The 18,594-nt window shown below is 39.2% G+C and overlaps 1 protein-coding gene across 1 annotated transcript; it reads right to left on the minus strand.

Annotated features, from left to right (window-relative positions):
* Positions 1-466: 466 nt before the first annotated feature.
* On the minus strand, positions 467-15,839 carry LOC137258159 (bromodomain-containing protein 7-like). Its single transcript, XM_067795726.1, has 15 exons — positions 15,723-15,839; positions 12,540-12,742; positions 10,397-10,647; positions 9,800-9,944; positions 9,306-9,416; positions 8,151-8,311; positions 7,525-7,642; positions 7,005-7,077; positions 6,683-6,793; positions 6,238-6,373; positions 5,300-5,411; positions 4,793-4,849; positions 4,224-4,308; positions 3,867-4,022; positions 467-3,122 (listed from the first exon to the last, which is right to left on the minus strand). Exons 1-15 carry the CDS (start codon positions 15,775-15,777, stop codon positions 2,821-2,823), a joined length of 2,076 nt encoding a protein of 691 aa, XP_067651827.1. The 5' UTR covers positions 15,778-15,839; the 3' UTR covers positions 467-2,820.
* Positions 15,840-18,594: the final 2,755 nt, after the last annotated feature.

Consider the following 18,594-nt stretch of genomic DNA (forward strand, 5'->3'; position numbering starts at 1 on the left):
CATGTCAGTAATGGGTGATAAGAATCTTTGCACATGTTGAGGTTGCGAAATTCCAAGACATTATCATTCTGCTGATTTGTTTAGTCTGTGAAAATGAAGAAAGTCTCAGGGCTCCATTTCATTATATTATGTTTTTTCACTATGAACGTGTTTTCAGTAAAATATGTTCATGTCAGAGACTATCTGTTAGTCTAACACTAGCGAGTCTACACTTTGAAAGGAAGTATAATACAAGAATATTTTGGAATTTTGCAGTTATACTCTTTCACTATTTGCTGACCTTAATTAGTTGCGTAGATAATAGTTTTGTACTTCCATATTCCTGGATAACAAAACATCCTCTTTCCTGTGTCTAGTCCAGGTAGTTAGCCTCACTGACAGATAATTACTAGGATACTCATGTATTTGTGACATGACATCAGTGCAGATGTGACGTCTTCCTTCTCCATTTTGAAAAACACAAGTCACTTGTTGAAACATGTTTAATGTGCTGATCCCATAAATGTACATGATACACAGTGAGAGGATGACAAGGATGATCACATGACCCACATAAATACAGATGTAATGACACGATGAACATGGAACAAGACTGTACACATGCATCCAGAGCAGACGTACAATGGCAGGCTCAACATGACGACTAAATGCTGTTCCAGCACCATGTTGGCACAAAGTCACGGTGAGGACATGGAAGTTATAGCCTGCAACTGAGACCACAGGATGCAGAGGCGCATTACAGGAGTACATGAGTTGCGAGACAATTTTACCTCAGATCAGCCCCTTCCTTGACTACCTAGAAATCTGGCCTAAAGACCCATTTGTTTCAAATTTACTGACAATAGTTCAACAGTTTAGTTGTAGGCGCTTACAGCATGCCTTTGCATCAGTTGTTATTATCTTATCTTATCATTATGTTGTATTGATTATGATCGCCTTGTGACATGAAACCCAGACATATTAAACAGATCAGCAGCAACAGCCTGAAAGTTGATCATAGCTGGTCTGTTGGTTGTTAGAGGTTGCAGGTGGCATCAGAGCTCCAGATAAGGTGCGTATTTGTGTATTTTACTCAATAAAAAACACATTTACTCAATTAATTATAAATACGGGAGTACAAAAACCCATAAGAATCACCCAAAACTTACTAGCTCTATAATACCTTGCATACTTTACTCAACTAACTAAATTGGCTTGCGTATGATAATTTGTTGTTGCGCCTAAACTCTATAACAACGTTAGCAAATGTTTAGTGATGGTTATATATACATGTACTATTATGGCCGTAATCACTCTCTGGAGTTTACTGTAGTAGTCATGTGACTTCCACGTTAAATGTTTGAAAATGGCTTCTGACTATTTGGCAATACAAGAATTGCTAAAATCTTAGGCCTATTCAGAAGCATTTGTATTATGTATTTAATAGTATTAACTACCAAATAAGGAAAAGAAACTCTGTGAAAATGTACTCAATTCCTTAAGCTAGTGGGAGTACACATAATGTTAGTTACACCTCAAAACATGCAATTACCCCTACATAAAGAGAAATAGGAGTAAATACCCAATTGCTTGAAAAAGTATCTGGAGCTATGTGGCATAAATTAGCACCTTGGGGTATATGCCTGACAAACCAATGGTTATTATGGGACTGAAATAGGAATCTGTGCCCAAACTGAATATCCTGACATCACAAAGGGAGGTAACTTTGCACTGCAATTTGCAGTGCCTAAGACCACTGTGTTTCTGTGCCTTCTGCCCAAACTCCAAACATGGTCATATGCAACTGCTAGAAGATGGGTCAAGATGGCAGCATTTACTTTCAATGATGGATGCATCAAAACAAACCAATGACCAACAATAAGCCAGTCCATACCTTCTCACAACCTAACAAAGTGCATAGTTTCAAGTTGGTTCATATTTTCTGGACTGTCATCCAAAATGTCAGTAGTCATTTTTTTCAAATCTGCTAATAATATGAAACAACAACGTATCAAAAGTTGAGAGTGTCCTGAAACACTTTGACTCAGCCTGTAGTAAAATCTTTAGCATCCACAAGACAGAAACATATTTTTCTGTTAATTCCAATACACAATGGTATGTTTTAGTCTTTGTTTGAGACCTGCTATACTACTGCACACCAGAAGAAAGTATACCAGACTCAGGCTTAAGCCTACAGATAAAGTCGCTTCCAGACATTGTTTTGGGGCAACACTGCTTTGTTAAAGCAGTTAATGTATTAGTGAACCTTACAACCACTTTGATCAGCTCACTTCATAAGCATTGCTAGTATAGTTTTCCACTTACAGCCTTTTTAAATCTAAGAAGGCATTTTTCTTCAAATCCATCCTGTGTTTCATAATTACGAGTCAAATGACTTGATGAACAGGCAGGTATCAAATAACTGTCAAAACAAGAGTTCTGTCAAGTTTTCTGTTTTTGCTGTTTTCAGGGAGTAAATGCTGTTCGGGCTTTGGTTTTGGTCATGCTGCATTTAGCATTATTCCAGCTAAAAGACAGGAGTCTGCCGTACATAAATTCAGTCAAGACAATCAAGTGATTGACATCGTGAGCACCAATTCAATAATTTGAATAAAATTAGATTCATCAAGTCAGCATGACCTTCCAATTCCATTAGCTGCCTCTAACCACAAGCAAAGATGCCCTTTACAACGATCAATAAGGCATTAACTTGGTAATCAATCAAAGCCATTTTCTGTTCAAAGAAGAAAAACAGGCAGTGATAACATGCCTCAAACAACCCCCCTCCACTGATGTTGTAATGCCATTTTCTTATTGTCCACATGCACACAGACAGTGTTTCTAAGATGATGTCTCCATGCCGGCTGGAGATGCAGAACTGACTGTGGAGCCTTGTTGCAGAAACTCCTGTAAATCTGTGTCAATGGTATTGTTATCTGGGCCCTCACTGGCTGCCTGTGACTGAGCAATTTCATCGTCAATGCCTTCCCCTGCCTGGCTGCTGTTGCCCTGGTTCTGAGATTGAAGGGAGACAACTGGCTGCATGGTGATTCCCAAAGCCGAGCGCACAGCCTTCACACTGACGATGTCCTTGGGAGCAGCTTCACGGGCTAACGCCTTCAGTTCCTTTGACACTTTCTCAGCTGAAAATAAACAAATCTGACTGAGTGTTGTATGTACACATCCATCACAAAACAGAACGTAAATATTCAGGGCAGAATTAAAACACTCCTCAACAATGAAGCATTTAGAGAACAAACTAGTACAGAAAAATTACACATAATGTCCTGTCTCAAAAAGAAATGACATCCAGAGCAGGCAGAGATAATCTTTTGTATCAGTTTCAAAGAAGGTTAATTCCCTCATCAGTTAATCATCAGTTACATCATATGCTGTCCTAACAATGAGGCAATATAATGACATATTCGTGGAAGTGACAACACTTAGCACTTAGTATAGATGAAATGTATACATAATTATGACAAATTATTTCCACCTACATAAGCAGAGATATGAATGAAATGTTCAACCTGGATACACGACATGAGAGGTTGTTAACAAAAGGGGAATCTCCAGCAGAAGTTCAAAGACTGGAATACCATTGAGCTCAGTCTTAAAACACCAAATAAAAGTGAACTTGATTTTATGCTGATTTGAACAACATTTAACTTATCGGTCAGTGTGTTACAGATTTTCTCTCTCTGCTCAAAGAAAGTTAGATAATCAGCAATCATAATTGTTCATTATCAATTTCTGAATGGTTTATGTTGTGAATCATGTCACCAGGTCTGACTACACAACAACTGAGCCATTCCTAGCCCCCAAGACCAATGGTGTATATGTTCAGAAAATATCTATGACCATATCCAGCGTCATCCTGTACTCACCAAGCTCAGCTTCTCTGTCTGATGGCCCCAGGACCAGACCAAGGTGAGCAGGTGGCTTCTGACTCAATCTCTCCTTCTGCGTCTGTTGGAGGTCTGTGATGAGCCCCGCTGTCTGGTCCAAGCGGGCTTGCAACTTGTCATTGCCTATCTCCTTCTCTGGAACACACACAGAAAGTGTCACTCATAATTATTTATTAATAAACTCAGACTCCTTATAACCATACTTACAGTTGCTCATTTTCATGATTCAAACTTTTGAAAATTTATGGAACCACAGCAGACAATCTTGTGACTCCTAAATGTTTATGCCTAGGCAAACACTGGTTCAGTTATCCCAAGATTATTCAGTCTACTCACCAAAATAGTCCACAAAAGAGACATCAAGTCCAAGGTCACCAAGACTTCTAAGGGAGTTGAAATCAATGCTCTTCTTAAATTTTGCCTGAAAGAAAACATAAAGCACTCTCAGTTGTGATGCGATTAACTATTTGCTAACCTCTTCTCACAATAAATCACAGACAGACTGATTAGGTAACAAAACTAGTAATCATCGTACTATGCTCACCTACATTTGTGAAGAATGTGTTTGTTCTCATTACTGACACCTTGGTATGTATAGTTGTATTAAACTGATGAGCATCAAAAATCACTCACTCACAGACTCCACAGATGGTAACACTCGATAGAGTTTAAAAATAACAATCATAACTTCAAATCATTCAAGATGAAGTTATCTGACCATACTTCATAATACTTTCTAACTAAGGCACTTAATAAAACACTCTGAGTCCAGAGGCACATTCCACATAGTAATCGTAGCTCTCACGTGATTGTAACTCCCACACGTTAACATTCACAGTCTTTGTGAACCACTGCCCTGGGCACCACTGATTAAATATAGACCTCAACAACAGCTGTTGACATACTTCTTTCTCTCTCTGTTTCTCCTCTTCAGCCTTCTTGTCAGCTTCCACTTTCTTCTTCTGCAGATTAAAATAGCTGAGTCAGAACATCACATATATCACCACCGAGAGTTAACACAACCCAACATGACACTTTTTACATTGTTACAATACATGATTAAACATCCTATCTCAGCTGGAACAAATCTATAGCAAAGTTTTAGGGCTACATTAATTTGATAAAACATTTGACAAAAAGTGAAGACATGAAAACCATTTATGATAGTGTCTTCTTTGTTTAATGACAATTTTCAGCACTACGTCTTGTCCTGTTCAGCTTCAGTGGGTGATGATGATACAAGGATGCAATAACATCAGTCCTTGGTATACAATAATGACTTGTTAACATTAATCTTAAATTATAGTTGTGTATGTAAGACATTTGCAATAATTTTACAACATTTGCATAATCTGTATGAAAATGGTGTATGGACACCTAAGTGTTAAAATGTATGTAGAAGAGTGAGTCACCTGTTCCAGCAGCCTCTTTGTCTTGCTGTGTTCCCCCTTAGTGAGGACATCCAGAAGGACATCCACCATCTTCACCCCGTAGTCCTCCGCATTCTCCACAAAACTCATTACACTGAAAATAACAGGATTTCTCATTGACGTCTGCATGATCTACACTACCATAGCCTGAATTGCTGGAGGTGAGGCGAGGCGAGGCGAGGCGAGTAGAGGTGAGGTGGGGAGGTTGAAGTGAGGCAAGGTGAAGTAGGGGAGGTTGGGTAAAGCAGGTGAGGTGAAGTTGCATAAGGTAGGTGAAGTAGGTGAGGTTGGGTAAAGCAGGTGAGGTGAAGTTGCATAAGGTAGGTGAAGCAAGGTGAAGTAGGTGAGGTTGGGTAAAGCAGGTGAGGTGAAGCTGCATAAGGTAGGTGAAGCAAGGTGAAGTAGGTGAGGTTGGGTAAAGCAGGTGAAGTGAGATGCAGCTCCCTGGGGTAGACACATCTGAGGTCAGCATATCATACCTCTAACAACCAGTGATAGACAACATAATCAATATCCCACATGACAGCAGAGGTATACAGCCATGAATGAAATCAATGAGCCAGACATAATGACCAGTCTGGCCACTCCCAGACAATTATTGGTTTGTTGTTCAATGCCACACTCAGCAGTCTGTAAACAATCAAGTCTGAATCAGGCAATCCAGTGATCAATAACATGAACACTGATGTATGCAACCAGGATACGATGACACCTGTCAACCAAGTCAGTGAGTCTGATCCCGATTACAATCTTATAGCATAAGCAACATTAATAGCATGAATCTTCACGGGTTCCTCCTGGACACAGCAAGGTGCTGGGAACCTATTCTCACCCAGTCGAAGAGTACTGCTTACAACAAAGAGTCCAGTACAACAACAAGACACAACTCTACACATAACCTGATGTAGCTGTCAGTTTACCTCTTGGCATACTGCGCCCCTGTCTCGTCCCCATACGTAGACAGCAGCAGGTCGGACTCATCCTTGGAGACACTGGAGAACGCCGAGTCATACTGTGGGGCATAGCTACTGAAGGGTCCGTAGTTGAGGTAGGTGACTGAAGAGCAAGTGGACACAACTTTATGACTCATCCAAGAATCAAACAGTTATGGATTAAACATGAGCAGAGATGTAACATTTGAGAGACAATTTTGGATGAGGTTCAACAAAAGGGGGATGAATTATTACAATAAAGGAATCAAAATACAACTTTCTGCAATTTTTCAAGCTGTAAAATTTCATAAGATGAACGTGTCACGGTTTCCCCACATCAAGGAGATAACTTATCCAAATTACCTCCCTTTTTCCAGTGTTACAGTTTTGCAACAGAGGGCTTTCTCTCTCTCTTTTCAAACATGTCTCATACCTGGTGATATTTTGTTTCTTTTGTCTTCTTTAAAGCCGGCCAGATTGCCAGATCCAGTAGTCAGTTTCCCGGTCAGTTCACCTAGAGCCACAACCTTCTCTGTTTCACTCACTGGAGCACAAATAAACAAACACAATGAAATGTAGTTTAATGATGCAATACTGGGCAGTAGACAATAGAATCTAACAAGACAACCAGTGATGGAGACGACAAACAATGATCCACATTGACAAAGTTCACCACCTGATACACCACTATGGCCTGATTCTAACCCAGTGCCCCTACACTGTAATTTCCCCATGTCATGGCTCTGCCAACGTACCTTTGCCATCATTGTCTGGGTTGACTACTGTAAGAGTTGTAGCTCCATCCTTCCTCCTTCTCAGGAATCCAAACTGTTCAACATGAAAATTGTCAACTTAGCTTTCGCGCAAGAGGTAATACAGACATGTCTCTATTGTCATCTGTCAATCACACCACATAATGTTTCTTCCATTTTATCTCACATCATTCTCTCAGAAATAAGTTTGTCTCATCATCATAGTTTGTCAGCATATGAACATCTAACACTTCATGAACATCTAACACTTCATGAACATCTAACACTTCATGAACATCTAACACTTCATGAACATCTAACACTTCATGAACATCTAACACTTCATGAACATCTAACACTTCATGAACATCTAACACTTCATGAACATCTAACACTTCATGAACATCTAACACTTCATGAACATCTAACACTTCATGAACATCTAACACTTCATGAACATCTAACACTTCAAAAATGTCAAAAGAACAAAAATTCTACCACAGGCCGGTGTTACTATGGTTACCTTGCTCTTGTCTTTCCGTAGAGTAAGTTCCTCCTTCACCTCCTTGGCTGCAGCCTGGGCCTGGGCTAGGATCTGTTCGGGGGACATGTTGTCTGGAATGGCTTCAAACCTGGTCAAGCTACAATGACAAGCATCATTCTAAATGCCAGTTAACATTCAGCATTAAGAAAGCAAGAGTAGTTTCACGTCCTCATTCTATATAAAGTTCCGAACACCTCTTCACTGAAAAGTACAAAGACTTGATTTGCCCTAAAAGAAATTCATTCTTCACATGTTTTGAGTAGTTTCTAACTGTATAATGACAGTGTATAATTACACTATTGTATGTGATGACTTGATTAGCTTGCTATTTCCATTATTCACTAAACACATCAGTATTACATTACAAACCTGATAGAAAATATTGAACATAATTCTATGTTAATTATAGGTAGTCTCATTCTTCCAGGTAGACCTTTTCTATGATAGAATGTAATACTGTCGTCATTCTGCGACAGACAATCTGTGCCTATCACATTGTAGAAGCTTCTATGGCTGAACATTCACACTGTAGTCTCAACCATCAACTAAGAATGTTCTGTCACAGAATCTGACACTGTACCCCTACATCATCACTCAAGCTTCACCTCTTTGACTTCTGTATTTTCTTCAGCTCCTTCCTCCTCTGTTCTTCCTCATCGATGACCGTCACCATCTCAGCAACTGTGCCGTTCTCATGAAAGCCGATCTCCTCTAGAGTGATGTTGGCCATGAAGCTCAGGGTCTTCTTCATGTTCAGTATTTTTTCCTGAAAGCAGAGGCATGTTCGAAAGACTCTGGTATGAAATACATTTGTGCATATTTGGTTAGGTTTGGGCATAACTCTATTTAAATATCGATATTACACCTGTACATGACAGTGATCATGAACAAGGGTAGGGTGACTTCCTTCAGACTCAGGGAAAAGAAACAAACATTGAGGGTACATCAGCCGATGTTCCCCTCAATGACTAATGCACAGCTCATATCGTTACCTTGCTGAGAAGCTTCAGGCTCAGGGAACATGAACAAACATTGAAGGTACATCAGCCCATGTTCCCCCCATGACTAATGAGCAGCTCATATCGTTATCGAGAAGTTTCAGGCTCAGGGAAAAGAAACAAACATTGAGGATACATCAGCCCATGTTTCCCCCATGACTAATGAGCAGCTCATATCGTTACCTTGCTGAGAAGCTTCAGGCTCAGAGAACATAAACAAACATTGAGGGTACAACAGCCCATGTTCCCCCCCATGACTAATGAGCAGCTCATATCGTTATCGAGAAGTTTCAGGCTCAGGGAAAAGAAACAAACATTGAGGGTACATCAGCCCATGTTCCCCCCATGACTAATGAGCAGCTCATATCGCTACCTTGCTGAGAAGCTTCAGGCTCAGGGAACATGAACAAACATTGAAGGTACATCAGCCCATGTTCCCCCCATGACTAATGAGCAGCTCATATCATTACCTTGCTGAGAAGCTTCAGGCTCAGAGAACATAAACAAACATTGAGGGTACAACAGCCCATGTTCCCCTCAATGACTAATGCACAGCTCATATCGTTACCTTGCTGAGAAGCTTCAGGCTCAGGGAACATGAACAAACATTGTGGGTACATCAGCCCATGTTCCCCCCATGACTAATGAGCAGCTTATATCACTACCTTGCTGAGAAGCTTCAGGCTCAGAGAACATAAACAAACACTGAAAGTACATCAGCCCATGTTCCCCCCATGACTAATGAGCAGCTCATATCATTACCTTGCTGAGAAGCTTCAGGCCTGACTGCATCAACCTTTTGGCTTCCTTATAGTAGATAGTTTCTGGTCGGTTGTATGTCATAGCATTGTTGCACATAGTGATGAAATCTTTCTGAAATTCCAGACATTTCTAATATAATCAGAGACCACAGGATTTATAAATGTGAAAATTATGATGCACTTCTGTGGCGAAGGACAATGAAACTTCTTAAATTCAAAGGAAGACATGGAGTTCATAGCTAACAACTGAAAAGCAATAAAGGAATAATTAAGTGGAAACTGGTTCAGTATTTTGTTTTACTTCATTACACTAAGCACAATCATATAATATTCCTGGGTGAAAATAGTTACAATAGATACCCCAAAAAGCACCTCTAAACTCCAAAAACCAAGCATAGTTGGGCAAGGGTGGAAACTAGACTTTTCCAGTCAGTTATCTCCCTTGCCCCATGAAGCTGCTCTTATTCCTGAAACCTAGGCATATTCCTGCACTACCTTGTACTCCATGACATTCCGGTATTCGTCATCTTCAATCTTGGAGAGGATGGTGCTAAAGTCCATGGGGTAGGAGATGATACTAGAGTAGCCAGGGGCGATGGCATCAGTCACTGGGTACGCGAAGAAACCATTCAAGTCTTTCCTGAAACAACAAGCAGTGTCTGTGAAAACACAAACCATTCAGAAAGGAGTGAAATGTAACATACACTATACTTGGGATTACACTTTCTCAGGAAAGCACAGATTCTAGTACATTTATTCAGTTGAATCACTAGGATCAGTAGGACTCAAACCCACACACTCACAGTCAGGCTCCTAAACCATTCAGCCACCATGGCTTCCAGTTCCACAAATATGGAAAGTCGAGACCTATGAATTAAATGTGTTTATCACTAAGAATGGCAACACCTTTAGTCACTTACTGACTTAGTAGGTGAAGATACCAGTCAAGACCTTTCTAAAACAACAAACACTGTTTGGTACGAACTTTCTCTTACATATATTCAGGACAGGTAATGTTTATCTGACACATCAAAGTAACCTTGTACAACAGCCATTTAAAGCATGACAGGAATGGTTTCAGCACTGTCTTACCCCTGTAATTTCTTCTGTATGTAGTGTAGACACTGTCTTAGTATAGCATTGCTGTCCTCGCCTTGTATCGTACACTGTCGTGGCTCCCTACCAATATCATGTTCCTCTACCTCCATCTTGACCGGTTCCACCACCTGGGGTGGGGGGATGACAATGTGAGGCTGTTTCTCAGGGGGTTCCTCTTGGAGCAAGTCTGTGCCCTCATCACCTCCCACATACGTCTCTGCCTTTCTCTTGCTGCTGCTGCCCTCCTGTGAGTGTGAACACATCAGGGAATTAAATGGCTTCAATACAATAAATAGATATTAGGGCAGCAATGAATCAACTGAGTCATTAATATGATACAATCACATGCACATGGCAATGAGTACAAATATTGGTTCATGAATTTAAGTCAAGTCAGCAGATGAAGTATTATTCATAATATTCACTGAAACAATAACAAACTAGTGATGTTTTGACAATGCTGACAGTGTTAGCTTGTCATGACTATAGCCAGTGACAGTACTACTATGAAACTGAGAATAGAAGACTGCTGATTATAATCCAGCCAGGTTTGGAAATATTCCACACTGAAAATCACACTTTGCCAAATAATGCCTAAGCTTAAGCAAAACCACTCCTATTTGAAAAATTCATAAATACTTTATTCTACTCATCACTATGGTCTGTTTGACTGTTTTAACTGCGCTGTTAATGAAAAGTAACAATAGCACAGTGACCGTTTGTCAAACAGCGTATTTGTTCCGGTGTTCAAAATTATGCAGCAAATCGTCTGTTGACTGTGCAAAAGTTTGTTTTGTTGAAATATGTTAGATTTTGTGTCAGTGAGCAATTTATTGGGCTAAAATGAATTCATGGTTCAATTCACCAAACACAGAAGTGAAGAACAGCCCTTGTACATCTGTCATCAGAACTTGATTAAGGTACAAGAAACATGTATATGTTCATCTAATTACTGAAAAGTCGAACCAAGTACTTAAGTCACAATCACATGCCAAATTCTGTCTCAAAGTTGAGCGAGTTTAGTTTTACACCATGCTCAGCAACATTCCAGCTATATGGCGATGGTTGTAAATGATCAACAGCATGAGCATATAGATCAATGAAATCGGGAACTGATGACATGTGTCAACCAAGTCAGCAAGTCTGACCATCCAATCCCGTTAGTTGCCTCTTACGACAAGCATGGGTTGCTGGAGAACAAATCCTACACAGATCTTCCCAAGTTTTACTGTATGTAAAAAAAATGAAATAGAGTCCTACAATCTATGAACACACTCATTACACACTCTAAGCCTTATGTACCTTTCTACATCACTAATCCCTGCGTAACATGTATTGTCATATTTTCTTCACATCACACTTTGTGCACATGTTTCCATTACATTTTGCAGAAATGTGTTGCTTATCATGACACAGTCATCAGAGATCTGAGAGTTTTACATTAACATATGGCTGATAAAAGGCCATTCAGTTACACAAAGGCCTGATTTCTTAGTGATAATGCTGATGTGTTTACAGCATATTGCTGCATATATAGCAAACCCATGAGTAATGCAACCACCCTGAATAACCCTTCAAAATAGATACGAACTTAACTATAAAGCAACCCTGAACAAATCCACACAAACACAATCCAATTATTTGCAATAAAATTGTGTGATCTGTTTTTTTTACATGATACACGGCCTTGTACAACTCAAACACAAGGTGCAGTTTGGTGTGCTGACAACATCTTGTGACATCAACATGTGACACCAAAAAGATCTGTTCATGTACTGGAGTTTGACGAGGAGAGTCACCTGATATATAATCTTGTGTCCACATGCCACTCCCTTCATCATATAGCAATACCAGCACTGATTATTATTACCCTGGACAACCCAAGCTGCTAGAAGATTTTCTGCTGGGTGAACAAAAGCAATTTTGAGTATATCCTAAGGTGAGACCACATGTATCTCATATGCTTTGTTGTGGGGCAGGACTGAAGTCCCTGAAACTTTCAGGAGTAAAGCTGCCAAACATGGTCACCAATCTAAGGACTCTCCACACCCAACATTCATCATCCTTTATCATTGTTTAAAATGTTTTGTTGATGTTTACATCTAACCACATTGTATCATTGGTGAAGCTTATCTACCCCATCATGTTTGTGTCTGTCCTTGTCCTTATCTTTATCCCTATCCTTATCCTTCTTCTTTTTCTTCTTCTTGTGCTTATGCTTCTTCTCCTCATGGTGAGGTGAGTGTGTATACACATCCTGTATTGTCTCCGTGGGCTGTGAACCTCCAACTTTCAACACTAGCTTCAAGGGCTTCTCTACAACCTCTTGTGAATAACTCTCTGAAAAGAACAAAATGAGTGAGTATGGTTTTAAACCACTTTTGGCAATATTCCAGAAATTTCACTGTGGGGACACCAAGACCTCGCATTTTGAAGTTCTCTTAGCATTAGGATGGTCGTAAGTGCCATGCTGAAAGCCTGGCCTGAGGCCTAAAAATATCTGTTGTGAGTTCTGATTAACCGATTAACCTATTAATTCTGGTGCCAACCGTATTATCTTTAAGTGGTATGAATTAAATAAGCTTCAGATGTCTCTGTTTTTCTCCAGCACCAAGGAACATCAGTCACTCTGACAGAGAATGTCAACAAACTTGATTGAACAATGTTGGCAACTATCTTCACACAGATATATAGAAGTTTCAAAATGTTTCTGTGGACAGATGATAGAAACAATAAATAACTTCAAAGGGGCTCATCTATGTTGATGTTTTGGGCTGAAACAAAGCTTCTTGACATTCACATTAATACTGCTTTGATTCATATGAACATGCTGAAGCCAGTTCTCGAACTATCAATCTATCAACCATCTTTGTGAAAGTTTGTTGTGAGTAACATCAATATACACGGTCAAAACCGAAAAGATTACATGCTAACCTTCCAAATGCTTTCAACGGTGCCAACTCAAATATATCATTGGTGATTTGTATGCTACAAAAAAAATATTTTCATAATTTTTTTTTAAATTTGGAGTTTTTAAACACAAACAGGAGAAATGATTTTGTATCTGAAAATCAGAGAAAACCTGCTAAAATCGCAGTGGTTGGCATCTCTCCTGCAGGACAAGAAAAGTTAAAGCATACTCATGTTAACAGATATGCAACAGATGTAGATGGTAATAATGTACAATATATTACATGCACTTATTCATCTGATTTTCATAACATATGATATTGAACAAGTAGAAACATCAGCATGATTTGTAATTACATGATAGATATTGCATGTCCAAATGCTGAGGGACCACTTAATTGCATCATCATTGAAAACGATATTGCTGTGCTTCACCATCAGAGGACTGTTGAATAAGCATCAGTCATGTTGATCATTTGTTAATACATGGGAACGATGTTTTATCCAGCTAACAATGATGATATGGGAGATGGTAAAAATAAAAATTTCCATGTCATGCTGTAAATACTGTAAATCATGAAATTTGCGAGTGGCAACCAACAGACGTTTTTGCGTCATGATATTTTTGCGACTTGCCTAATTCTCAAAATATAGTTTAGTTTGACAGTTTCAAATCTTACTTGCATCTGAAAGTTTTATTTGAAGTAAATCCAATCACATATTAAAGTTTTCCGCTAATCTTGAACATCATTTAGTGGAGTACTTCCGCATGTATGCAATCAGTGATGTTTTCCTAAAAACAACCCTTGCTGCATAGGCCATATAAGCTTAAAACAGGTCAAAGGGATTAAATTAAATGACTCTAATAAATTGGCACTGATTAAGGACCAGTTTAGTCAGTGTCGGCGAAGCTGTTGATCTCCAGATAAGTGTCATGAAAGCTATCCACGCCTGCTGGATGGTCTCGGCCTTTCAAACAGTCTCCAAGAAATGTGTGTTGCATGATTGGCACCTGTCTGGAGTATGGGACGTACTGACTGAGTGACTTTTGTTCAGGTATCGATTGTTTGACATGTGACATGTGAGTAAGAGTAATGCTATTAATTAGTCATTCTTCGTGTTGTTGTCATTGCTTAATATATGTATTGTCTAGATCTGTTGTTAATTTATATGAAGTGGTGAATAATAAAGTGAAGTTAGGACAGGTTGTTTGCTGATTATTCATTGCATTCTACCAGCAAATTGCGTCATGATATTTTTGAGAGCTTAAGTCATTCGAGATTTTCGCAAAAATATCATGCTCACAAAAATTTCATGATTTACAGTATATTGGGCACGATTACAGAATACCGGATACCTTCTGACATCTTTGAGAGCAAACAAGTTTACATTTGGTTAGGGTTAGGGTTAGGGTTAGGGTTAGGGTTAGGGTTAGGGTTAGGGTTAGGGTTAGGGTTAGGGTTAGCTTAAGGTTTAGGGTTTGCATTAGGGTTAGGGCTAATCTTAGGGTCAGGGTTTGGTTTAGGGTAAGAATTAGGGTTTGCATTCAGAGTTTAGGGTGATGTGACCATATATTGTTCTCCATAATCTCGATGGAATTATTTAAGAATAAATAATATATGTCCATCATGGACTATGTTAGGTGTAGTCAGCTGACCATTTTCAGAAATGCCTTTAAGAAAATACGAACAGGAGCCAAATTGACTTAGTCTAGCATAATACTTCAATAGGGTCCATGCCCATTTCTATACCTGAATTGCTACACAATTGCATTGAACAAAAACAAAAACAAAACATAATAAAAACCTGCAAAATGACATGTACGATAAGAAGAACTGAAGCCACTTATGGGATTAATGTAGTTTCTTTGGATTTCGGTCATTAATGCATGGAGGATGAAAAATGATATTGTCAACATGAAGGCAGACTGGTTATAATGAGTTCATCCAATCAGCCAACGCTTATTATCCAGTGGACCGTGGGAACTTTTGGAAAGAATTCCCTGAGGCATTTTCCAACATTCACCAATAATCTAGGTATATTCAGGTCATAAGTGTACAAATCTACCCTGAATTAGTTTGAATTATCTTATTAAAATAACTTCCTACCCTCACAACTGTGAATCACACGGAGCTAATACAATGGATCACTATACAACATAGGGTGTTCTGTCAGCATTGGAACGAGTGACACATTTAGCGCAGCTCAAACTACACCCGGAAAACTCTATCACTCTATCTAACCGACTGGGAGAACTTTGTGAAAGGAGCACAAACTTGATAGTCTGTAAACTAGTCAATGTACCCAAAGACGCTACGGTTATTTCCCCTGTTCACGTTGCTACAAATGCCGCTAGAACGAAAGTAAATCAGTTGTAGGTACAGGCTAATCTATCATAAAGTTTCCTCACCTTCTGCATCAAGTGATTTCTTTTCTGATTTGTGTTTCTTGTGTTTTTTACCCATATTTGTTGTTAGATCTAGTTCACCAATAAAGCTTTGTGAAGAAACCGGAAGTATCTGTTGTTGTACTAAAAGACGGACAGTTCGTAATTTTACAATTTTTAGACTTAGTCTCTCGAAATTATATTTCACCACGGGAACCGGATTTTTGTAAGAAGTCTCGGGAAATTATAGATATTTGACAATTTCCTTCCCCCTTCATAATGTAATACATCGGTTATTTAAATAAGGAATCGAGCATGTGGCCACGAACAAGATGTCAAGGGCGAATTTGCTACACATAATTATAGTCTGGTTCATAATTATTGAGAATCTTTCTTCTTACTTTGAGCTATCCTAACACCTCAACTGATTCACTGATACTTAAAACTAAGTAATGGTATAAAGGAGGTAACTCATCTTGGCCTACTGAGTATAGTACAATTAGAGTTACCTCCCCTGAATTTGTAGCAGACGTCATTTTCCTCAGCACTGTCAACAATGTCTGCTGAAGATAAAAGAAGGTTGATTTTTGAGTTGTGTAATCAAGGAATTGATGATGTAAATACACTGGCAGAGAGAACAGGAACTCCTCTTTCTACTGTGTATAGGATTAGGAAGAATTTTAAAGAGGGAAAGGATTTTGGGCACCAGAAAGGAGCAGGGAGACCTAGAAAATTGGACTTCTCAGATCGCGTCCGGCTGGGAATTTTAGCGTCTAAAAAGCAAAGGGCAAGCATCTCCAACATCAGGTATGAAATGATAGAAAGGGGATCAACAGTTGTATCAAAATCTACAGTTAGAAGAAATTTGATTGATCTTGGATGGGAGAAAAAGACTGGAATTCCTTCTCCTCTCATGAAACAAGAACATAAAGACAGGCGTGTTGAGTGGTGTTTGGCACATGAAAACTTTGACTGGGAAAATGTGATTTTTACTGATGAAAGCTCAATATGGGTATATCCCGATAATGTGAAAATATGGACAAAGTCTGCGTCAGCACCGTTGTATCGACGACCTAAATACAGCCCAAAGTTTCATGTATGGGGAGGGATACCCTTATTAGGAACGACCTCGCTGTGTGTGTTTGAGGGAAATCTGACAAGTCAACGCTACACTAACATATTAGATAATTTTCTCCTTCCAAGTGCACATGTGTTTTATGGAAATGACTGGATTTTGCAGCAAGATAATGATCCTAAACACACCGCAAAACATGCCAAGCAGTGGTTTCAGGAGAAAAATGTGACTGCATTACAATTTCCTGCATACAGTCCTGACTTAAATCCCATTGAGAACATTTGGGGGATGATGAAGGAATGTGTGAATCAAAAGGGGTTGACAAAAATTGAAGACATGAAGAGAGAAGTGGTCCGATACTGGGACAGCATAACTCACGAGACACTAACCTCTCTGATAGGAAGTATGCCTACCCGTCTTAGACTGTGCCGTGAAGCTCAAGGAGACTTGATAAAATATTAAATTGTTACCTACACAACATGAAAAGGTCAGTTCACTTTCACAATACATTCAATTTTATCTGATTTGTTCTCGTTTAATAATATGAAATGCTTTAGCTATTCTCAATAATTTTGAACCATACTGTATATATGTCACAAGCATGACGTAACTATAATTTATGGATGGGCAACTTCTTTATTTATATTGATTTTTTCGTCCATATTTCTTATCCTTACTTAGTACTTCAACTTCCACATGCCTAAATGTGTCTCTTACCCTACATTATTCAGTTCGCATCTCTCGCTAAACCGTTTCTTCATATATGTATACTATTGGGTCCCTACACTTCCCCTGGGTGGGGGTGCTCCGTTTTGTAACAGGGTTTGGGAATAATTAATAAAGAAAGAAAAAAAACCCTTCCCCATGCCTCCGGAAGAAGTTAAAGTAGTATGAGAATAGTGTATCCTCTGAAAGAAATTGGAATGAACTTCTGGGAATATGCACGGTGAAAGAGGGTATTGTAGCCGACTCAATATATTTTCATCTAACATTGATCATGTGAACAGACTCATGATTGTCATGCATTTTTCACATTTTATGCGACCATGAAAAGAAAATGGCAGAAAGAAAACCCATTTTCACCACACACCGTATTATTACTGAAGTGGTCACCTAAAGAGAATAGTTTCTTTGCGCTCGTTATAACCGCAGTGCTCGCTGTATGTCGATGCAAAACTGTTGATACGTTTGGGAAACCTTAACACTTAATATCCGACAGTCCGACTTTTGTGGAAGTCGTGGTGGTTGGCATTGTGTGCTGACGATCGGGTGCCCAATTCTATGGGCGTTCGTTCGAATCCTGAGTGGGACTCAACGCTACAAAATACTAGAATCCCTTGTTTACTGAGGACGACGTGTAATCCCAAATATAACACATGTTACATGTTGCCACTTTGTGAATGGCACTGTGTATACAGACTGCACCTCCAACTGTTTGTGTTATATACTGTTCCGTTCTGTCCAAACGGTGACGTTTTCGCCAGGTGCCGTTTTGCTGTGGTGACGTTTTAGCCTGCACCCGTTATATACCGCTGCATGTCCGAGCATGAGAGAGTTTGATGTAATACACCGAGTGATGAAATCTATATCATCATTCTTAGTACGCTTTTCTCTGTTAATATTGTTTTAATAGTATCAAATACTGCCACTTTAATGAAACGGAAGCTCAGGAGGTTCCTTGATCTAAGAAAAATTCAGACTTGCTTCATTCAGAGTGTTACCCCTTTAACAAAATATAACAAAATAGGCTGGTCGAAAGGGTCCCAGCTCTGTCTTTGTGATCTTGACTTTGTCCTGCTTCAAAGGCGAAAAGAAAACATA

This window comes from Haliotis asinina, chromosome 12 (assembly GCF_037392515.1).
Source record: "Haliotis asinina isolate JCU_RB_2024 chromosome 12, JCU_Hal_asi_v2, whole genome shotgun sequence".
NCBI lineage: Eukaryota > Metazoa > Mollusca > Gastropoda > Lepetellida > Haliotidae > Haliotis > Haliotis asinina.

Excerpts from the sequence above, each read along its gene's own strand:
- LOC137258159 (XM_067795726.1), bottom strand. The coding sequence starts at position 15,777 with ATGGGTAAAAAACACAAGAAACACAAATCAGAAAAGAAATCACTTGAT. Across the intron at positions 7,078-7,524 it reads TACGGAAAGACAAGAGCAAG|TTTGGATTCCTGAGAAGGAG; the intron begins GTAACCATAGTA and ends CATGTTGAACAG. Across the intron at positions 3,123-3,866 it reads AGACAGAGAAGCTGAGCTTG|CTGAGAAAGTGTCAAAGGAA; the intron begins GTGAGTACAGGA and ends GTTTATTTTCAG.